This window comes from Egretta garzetta, unplaced genomic scaffold, assembly GCF_000687185.1.
Source record: "Egretta garzetta isolate BGI_Z169 unplaced genomic scaffold, ASM68718v1 scaffold425, whole genome shotgun sequence".
NCBI classification, from domain to species: domain Eukaryota; kingdom Metazoa; phylum Chordata; class Aves; order Pelecaniformes; family Ardeidae; genus Egretta; species Egretta garzetta.
The window spans coordinates 442,651-451,577 of NW_009259796.1; the positions used below are offsets into that span (position 1 = coordinate 442,651).

At 43.1% G+C, this 8,927-nt stretch overlaps 1 protein-coding gene across 1 annotated transcript; it reads left to right on the plus strand.

Moving 5' to 3' along the window:
- Positions 1 to 4,887: 4,887 nt before the first annotated feature.
- Positions 4,888 to 6,510, plus strand: CCL20 (C-C motif chemokine ligand 20). The gene is made up of 4 exons (XM_009639739.2): positions 4,888 to 4,969; positions 5,226 to 5,340; positions 6,108 to 6,185; positions 6,483 to 6,510. Exons 1-4 carry the CDS (start codon positions 4,888 to 4,890, stop codon positions 6,508 to 6,510), a joined length of 303 nt encoding a protein of 100 aa, XP_009638034.1.
- The last annotated feature ends 2,417 nt before the right edge of the window (positions 6,511 to 8,927 follow it).

Consider the following 8,927-nt stretch of genomic DNA (forward strand, 5'->3'; position numbering starts at 1 on the left):
GGTCTGCTTCTGTGCTGCTCCTCAGAGGGGAGAGTGAGGGAGCAATCCCCCCCCCCCAAATAATGCCCATTTTTCCACTGGTACAGGGGTGTTTATCAAGGTTGAACTACTAAGTCCCTTCAGCACTTGAGACTTTCAGCAGGTATTTCTGTGAGTAAAACCGCTTTGGGGTAAAAGAGAGGAAATGTATTACCAGGAGAGAGCAGCCTGGTGATGGGGGAAAGATGGGACAGAGAGGCTGTAGCTTTGCAGCTGGTGTCTGAAAGCGGTCAGACTCCCCAGCTCTCCTCTCTAACATTCCTAAACTGATCAGAACTGTTGGTTTCCCAATATCGCCTTGGAAAAGGCTCAGTTTTCCCTGATGCATTCCCCCTCCTTTCACAGCTCTAACTGAACGGCTCTACAGCGCGGGCACTGAAGCAGTCTTTGCCTCATTTTTATAACACATACAGGAGGGGTTTGGCTGTTCCCTCTGGCTCCTGGAGCAACAGGAGAGGAGGTTTAGGAGAGGCTGAAAACTTTGTTGATCAGTGTTTTGGCACTTTGTCTTACTGTGAGTGCAGCAACAGGGAGGGAGAGCAGGGTTTATGAGGGGATCTGAGGAGGGAAAACAGGAGGGAGAGAAGTTGAGAAACTTACAGCAAAGGGAATTCAGGAAGAGACAAATAAGTTAGGAAACTAAAAGAAGGAAGGAGAGTTAGACATGACAAAATCAGAAAAAAATATTGTGGGCCTGACTGTGGCTTGGGAAGTGACCCAAGTGTTGTAAGACCATGTTCCACCTCCAGCTGAGGTTTGAGTATCTCCAAGAGTATTCAAACTGGGCTTTCACATCCTCTCCTGGGCAGCCTGTCCCAGTGCTTCACCCTTCTCACTATGCAGAGGGTTTTTCACTATGTCTGATGAGAATTTCCCTTTTCACAACTTGTGGCTTCTGCCTCTTGTGCTTCGACTGTTCCCCTCTGAGGAGACTCGGGGCACAGCCATCCCCACGCAGCCTCCTGGGCCCCAAAGCAGGGAAATAATTGCCTCCCTTGACCTGGCGGCCCCTTCCCTGACCCCCACTCCATGTGCAGCCTCCTAATTGCATCAGTATTAGGACGCTAAACGTTGGCCCAGCAATGACCACCCACAAATGGCCCATGAACAGACTCTGTCGTGCTGGTCACCACCCTGGAGCCCAGTGGCCCAGTCTCTCACCTGTGTTGCAGTCCCCCAGCCCATCCATGTGGGCACGCAGGTGCTAAGGGAAACCAGGACGAAAGTCTCGTTGGTGACAACAGTCGCCCTCCCCTCATCCACAGGGAATAATGACTTCCCTTGAACAGACAAGCACCTCCCTGTTTTTATATTTTTTTCTTTCTGTTTGCATTATGGACCTGTAAATGTAAAGAGTGATAAGATATGAGTCATATCAGGACCTAGCAGGAAAATTCCTTCAGCATTAAACCTTTTTTGATTTTTTTTTAACTACTTTGTGCAAATAAACTGAAGGTACTTTGTACACAGTAAGTACAAGTAAAAGGACAGTGCTCCTGAAGTTGAGGCCCTCCTGATGACTTTTGTTCTAAATCTAATTCTTAACCTAATTTCCTGAATCAAACAAACTGTGAGATAAAATGAGTAAGAGTTCCGCTGTGACATAAGGCACACCACCAGCCATGGCCTCTGGTCAGAACCAGAGGGGCGATGGAAAGTGCCTGAGGGCAGAAGTATGGGGTGAGCACAATCTGGGTGATGTCATTCCTCTGGGATCCAAACTGCTTGTGCTTAGGAGTTGGTAGGGGTGTCAAAGCTCAGGTGAGAAGATTCTGTCCAAAAAGGACTGAATGGAGAAGAAAGAGCTGTAGAGTCAGAAGGGAGACTTGAGATGCAAGGTCACCTCCATCTCGATAACAGTATCAGTAATCACATGTTAAGCTGTAATGGCCTAGGAGATGGCATAAGAAACACCAAAGGTGGGTGTGAATGTAATAGACTTGGGATCAATGAGGAAAAGGAATAAGGAGTGAGTTGGTTTTTGGGGGGGGGAGTTTGAGCAAAGGAAAGATGTGGGGGTGGTGAAAAGGTAGGTTTGAAGAAAAGGAAAAAATGGGGAATAAGGTATAAAATGAAGGAGAGCAAGAAATGGGAGGCTCTTGTGGCGGGGGAGTGTGGCTGCCTCCAAGCAGTGGTGAAGCTGGCCTTTGGGCCCAAGCTCCCCGGGATGCTGGGGGCAACCTCTGTGGACAACCAGGCTCTCCACCAGGTCTATGTCTGAAAGACAGTGCAGGAGGGGGGAGCAAGAAGGGATAAACTTGTAAGGAAGGCTAAACTTGTACCTTAATACTCAGTGCAGGAGTCAAGGCAGCAGAATTGCAATTTAAGAGCACTTACTAGTGATTTTTCAGTTTTCTTTATAATAATTTAACCAATATATTAATGTAACCACTGCATCAATACTAATAGTAAGCAATAGAATTGTAACTCAATATTACTCAAAGTGATATAATTGTGAAGATTGCTAATAATAGTGGTGTTTATATTAGCTAATTAAGGTATTACTTTTTTAAAAAAAGATGTGCTGCCTAATCAAGAAACATTATAATAATCCTAATCAGTTATGTCTCAAGTCTCCAGACTAATGGGAGAGAGGTGAACTTAGAATCATAGAATGGTTTGGGTTGGAAGGGACCTTTAGAAGTCATCTAGTCCAACCCCCCTGCAGTGGGCAGGGACATCTTTAACTAGATCAGATTGCTCAGAGCCCCGTCCAACCTGGCTTTCAGTGTTTCTAGGGATGGGGCCTCCACTACCTCTCTGGGCAACTTAGGGAGTAACAAGTAGATTAGAAAGGAGACAAACTGATCTTTTTTTTTTTCCTAGTGCTTTTGATGCTCCTGATACTAATGCATTGATAAGAAGATACGGTAATTATCTTGATAATCTTGGAAAGTTCTCTTTGTAAAGTAGCTGGATTTCCAAGTATTGACTCTAGAATGAAATGGGAGGGTGGGAGTGCAGGAATAAAAAAAAAATGCCTAATTTTCATATCTTCTTAAAGGCAGTTGCTTGATAGATACTGGATAGTGTGAAGTCCTGCTTAAAAAATGAGTAAATAAAAAAGTCCCAGGTTGTTACTGGACAGCCAGTTAAAAACAAAAAAAGGTGGTGCTGATGGGGAAGACAGAGAATTGCTTATTGCTGACCTGATGCTTCTTGATACCTGTCAATCTAGAAATAATTATAAGTGATTCACATTTAACTACTCCTATCTTCATGGAAAGGAAAAAGCTATCAAGCCAAACTTCCATTATCATTTCAGGTGTTATCGTTCTAGTTAGCTATTTGTAGCATTGCCTAATGCTGACAGCCCTTAAAACAGTTCAGAAATAGCTGTGTACTGAGAGCGTTGATCTTTATGTATTTTTATGGTATTTCACTGTGATCTATAAAGCAGTTGCAAAAAGCAGCGTACGTCAGGGCATGGGATCTCTATGGCCTCTTCCCCTGTCCCCTGACCAATGGCAGTGGCTCTGAGGCGAAGCATCTCCAACGCATGTGACACCTTGCACACTGCAAGGCTGCTCATACGCACCCCAGCCATATGAGCTTCCCTAAATTCTGGCTGTTATAGAGAGAAATCAATTTATCTGAATAATAATCTGTTCTAGCATTCAAATTCTTTACATTTATAGGAAGAAATAGTAGGAACGCATCCTTTGTGAGTGGTACTGGCAGGCTGTGAAGAATAGAAGGTAGGTAATTACGAACTGACTACAACCGTGTCCCTGAGCTCTACCTTAAGAGAAGCTACTTAAAGCTCAGGTTACTCTATAACCACCTGGAGCTGGTAGCAGCTCCTGTGTACACCAGCTGACCAGGACATGGCCTAAAGCCATCGCATTCTTTTCACACGGGCCACTAATGGCATTGGAAAGTAACAGCCTTCAGCAGCAGCTCAAACAGTGAACTTGCAGCAATGATAGAGCCTCTCTCCAAGGGTTTCTCCTGAGCCATGCGAGGTAGTTTTAAGATTGTGTGTGATTTAGTTGAATGTTCAGGAGTCACAACACTTGGATAGAGTTTGGCATGGGAAAGTAACAAGATGCAGCCAATGCTTATGAAGCAGCATTGATGCATTCGGGACAGTACAGATTCTGAAGAAAATATAGATCCCATTCCAAGTTGCTTTTAAGATAACTCTGTTTCAGATGAAATAGTGCAGGTGTGTAACAAACTGGCAGAAAGTGATGGCAGTGAATATATGGTAAAAGAAACTCACTCCCATGAATATTCAATGTTGCTCACATGTTCCCACCAATACTACAATCTAGAGCTCAGAAAGTAGAAATCTGGAAAGCCTGATGTTGCAGTGTTGGCCAACCAGTAAATATTAATACAGTGCTTTGGTGTCATTGCAGATAGTTACCCAGCTCCTGTGAGCATGCCATACTGAAATGAATCTGGCTGTGTTAGGCCCACCTCCCTCTGTCCCCAGGCTGGGCTTATTAAACTAGAGCACAGCAGATATGCAGTTTCTGTAGGTAACATCAAGAATTACCTACATTTGACTTTCCTCATTTCACAACCCACACTCCTACCCCTAAAAATACACATGCTTCACCCACAGAACCATTACCTCACAGCCTTTTATTTCCTTTTCTTTTTGGCTGAATCTTCTAACCTACTTTAAAAAAAAAAAAAAAAAAAAAAATTCCCCAGCATGCTGTTATCGCTGGTTACAGCATCAGGAAGGTGTGCTGGGGCCAAATCGGGCATGATGGAATTTGCCATGGGGAAACCCGCTGATGACAGTGGAACCCGCCCGTGTGTGAATTCCCGCGGGCAGGACAAGCGGGCAGCAGCCGAGCACTTGCTGGAGCACAGCTGCTGTGTGGAGTGGAAATGGCTGGTGTTAGCAGCAAGGGCTTGGTCCTGGTTTCCCTGCTGGGGCTGCTGGTGCTGCTCCTGTGCGGCACCTCCGAAGGTGAGTGAGCTCGGGCATTCGGCCCCAGGCAGAGGCTCTCGGTGCCGCTGTGCAGCATGCCAGCCATGCCGGGCTGTGTACGCTTGGAGCTGGCAGCAGGACAAGGGTGAGGTGGAAGGGAATTGTTTCAGCAAAGTGTGCTGCCTAATCCTCTTCTTTCGGCGGGGAGCTGGATAGATCAGCAACTACCCTAGGCAGCATGGCAGCATGGTCCAAATGGGTTTTTTGTTTGCTTTGTTGTTTTCTTTCATTCCAGCACAAAGCAACCAGGATTGCTGCCTGTCTTACACCAAGGTGCGTTTGCCTCGGTGGGCCCTAAAGGGTTACACTGAACAGCTCTCCAATGAAGTCTGCGATATCCATGCGATCATGTAAGTTACTTTTCAGAAGATCCTCTGTTTTTTCTGACAGGTATTAACCTTAGGATGTCAGTTTGGGCAGAAATAATGATTTGAACATCATAAGCATGATTTTTTCCTTGCTTTTTCAAAACACTAAATTAACTGAATAAATGGTAATAATACCTGTAAACAAAGCATACAACCTCTAGTTGATAGGGACTACTAACTCATATGACAGTCATACAATGTAAATAATAAATCTGACTGTTTAGGAATCAGCTGTGCAAACAAAGATGTGCTTCATCGCCAGCTGACAGCCGCTCTAGCCAACACAGGGTGTTCCCTTGCCAAAACCTGTTAACAGACACATAAGCAACAAGTTTTATTAATTCATAGAGATGGGAATTTTTTTTCCACAAGATTTTAGCCCTCCTAAATGTTGGTCTGTCACCTTAGCTTCATAGCAACTATTCTCCTCAGTCTCACAAATTATTTCTGGCATCCAGCAAAGTTCTTTGTCTCAGCAGTTCCAATAAATTGAACACAACTTTAGTTGTGGTCCCTAAGACTGAGGCAGTTATTACATTTAAATTTCATTAGGTGTTTCTTTTTGTTCATATAGTATTGGAAGGGTTGTGGAGCACCCCATATCTAACTGGCATTTACAAAAGCAGTTGCTATTGTTTATTATACAAAGTAACTATGATGCATGTTTTTGATGAAGTGCGTCTTCACAGTACTTACTAGCAGGGATTTCTAATGATTTACTGATGTCGTTATCGTTATTTCTTTTCCAGTTTCCACACCTATAGTGGGCTGAACGCCTGCGTAAATCCTAAGGAAGGCTGGGTGAAGAAGCACCTTCTTTTCCTGAGGTAGGAACCTAAAAATCTAAATACTGCTAGGCTGATGAAAACAGAGCATGTATGAAAGCCCATTTCTTACATCTCCTGAATGTCACTTCTGATGGCAATGCTGAACACATTTGTCTTTCCATCTCGTGTCAGACATGGCTACTCCTTGTTAGAGTCTTCTTGGGGACAGTCATGTCACATGTCCCCTTTTCTCCCTGAGTGATTCTCTCAGGAGCTGCTGTATCTTGGAGAGAGAAACATGTAACTGAGCTGTGGCTGAGATCATTATTTATGTGCATTCTCTCATTCTTTTAACAGCCATAAGCTTAAGAAGATGTCAATGTGAGATGGCTTCCAGCAGGGAACTAAACACAGACGTGGCTGAAGAACCATTAGGCTCAACCTCTTGGTTGAGATCGTCGTCTTGTACACTGTTGTGTGCTTACTCACCGCTATCTCTGGCTTCTTTGGAACCGTTGAACTTCTTGAGTTGATTCATATTGCATCGCTGTTTTGCTTGAATTAAGCATTTTGTTAAAGTTTCTATTTTTACTAATACGTGTATGTTACTAATATGATGTAAGAGTACTATTTAGTAAGGACTACCTTAAGCTGTTGTGTAGAGTATGGATTTTATTAAGTTTATTGCATGTTATTTTTGTTTTGTTCAGCATGTGTAAAGCGGGTTATTTATTCTGTTTATTTTGTTACTTCTTTGGCACTGTCTTGTGCCAAAATGTTTTCTTTTAACTGTAGTTAGCATTATAATACTTCTTGAACTATTGTTAAACAAAGTCTGCTTGTGGAAAAAACGGAAATTTGTGTTTAAAAAAAATAAATGTTAAAATTTGCACTCCCTTTGTGATGTTTATTTTTTAAATTGAAAAAGGTGATTTCCCCTTGAAAGGAATTCCTTTGCTTATGAGCCTCCAGCTGAAAGAATTATGCAAGTGTATTCACACCTATTAAAGACACTTTCCATCTTGCTCACTTTTTTGCCCTATGGGTAGCTATGACCTCCATAGGATAGAATTCCTTCCTCTCCCCCCAGGCAGCTGCTATATATGAAGCTTTTGCTTAACATGAAGACCAGTTCCTAGCTCAATTTCATCTTAATCAGACTTGAGAAAATTTCTCTTACCAGTTTATTTATTCAGGAGAAACCTAAACATATTGTTAGAGGGCAAGCTTCTAGCTTGTCCACTGAGAAGGATTATGATTATGTTAACACAGTCTTCTCTCAACTTAATGGGCTATCTCTAGAGGAGAAACTTGCAGTGCTTTCCTCCCCTTTATGGGTTTCTTATAGTATCCTATGACTTCTAGCATAATAAGGTTTTCTGGATGCAGGATCTCTTGATGGAGGTCTGAAGACACTACTGCAGTACAAATGATGCCTGGTAAAAGTCATGGGACTTCATGGAGTAGGTAGGACATGGGTGCAGGTTGAATGGGGAAGGCTGCTCAGCTTTTTAGTTACTATTACATGGCCCACATGGACTTCAGGGATGTGACCAAGTAGGCTGCATAGGTGTAGTCTTCTCATTGTCAGCACTGGAGTCTTGCAGATGAATCTACGCCTTGACTTCTGGTACCTTTTAGTCAGAGAGGCAGAAGAATTAATTTTAATTAAAACTTAAATGTAAAGCATTTTTGGTGTCCTTGAGAGAGGAGGTGAGAGGTGTTGGGTTTTTTAAATGGTATTCATGAGTGTAAGGCTGTTATCTTCAAAACTTGCTAGAACTTAAGCAATCTGCTTGTGGCTCTGCAAACCTCGGAACTGGCAATTCTCTGTGGGTGAAGTTCTGAAGCAGCAAGATTAATTGGCTTTAATTTCCAGCGGTCGATTCCATGTCCCTGATATTAAGGATGTCATGTAAGAAGCTATCAGCCTCCTGGGGACGATTAATTACCCAGCATGTTCCCTGGGAATTCCCCTAGCTTCTGGTCAAAACTGCAGAGCTCTGCCTCACACCTGCTAGCACTAGTGCAGGCTCCTCTGGGCTCAAAGAGCTCGCAGGCTAAATCAGGCACCAATGAAGTGGTACGGACACAATGAATGGATTTGTGTTAAAAGCATCAGAAGATGAGGTTCCCCAAGCCTACCTTGGGAATAGGTAGGTGTTGGTGGAGATGTTAGGAACCAGAGCTGCATATGAACTTGGTGCAGAAAAGCCTGGAGTCCAAGCTAGCTAATTCAAAGCAGGGGAGCAATAAGAAAGTGAAGACTGATGTGTGAAATTCTGTGGGTGGCTCTTTGCACTCCCGGGTTGGGCCTCTTAAAAGTTTTGTGTTTGCTTCTGTAACTCATCTTTCCTCTTGTCAGCCAGGGTTCTATTGCCACAGAACCCCAGATGCTTCATTCACAGAGCTATGACTCATGGGATTTTTTTTTTAGTTCTTGTTCTGGTTGAATACTTTTTCATAACCAACCTTACTGGAGCAAAAAAAAAAAAGAAAATTGGTTTCTATGCTCAATAACATAAACTGATGAGGTTGTTGAGTTACTGGTAGGAAATTCCATGTAAAAATAGCATGTTCCATGCATTCCTGAGGCTACAAATAGGTATTATAAGTGAGTGCTGTATCTCCAAAGTCATCAGATCAGAGGAACATTTTTGTAAGTAAGTAACCTTAAGTGACCAGTTAAAAAGTTCTGACAGCTCTAAAAATCATGACTGTTTCTAGGAAAACCTGAATCCTGATTACTTTGGTGGGGCTGTTCTGCATTTGTGTAGGTAAGTTTCTTTTCCTGCTGTATCT

Bases quoted from the DNA above. Each gene is read 5' to 3' on its own strand.
- CCL20 (XM_009639739.2), top strand. From the start codon at position 4,888: ATGGCTGGTGTTAGCAGCAAGGGCTTGGTCCTGGTTTCCCTGCTGGGG. The intron at 4,970-5,225 runs GTGAGTGAGCTC...CTTTCATTCCAG, and splicing joins CCTGTGCGGCACCTCCGAAG to CACAAAGCAACCAGGATTGC. The intron at 6,186-6,482 runs GTAGGAACCTAA...TTCTTTTAACAG, and splicing joins AAGCACCTTCTTTTCCTGAG to CCATAAGCTTAAGAAGATGT.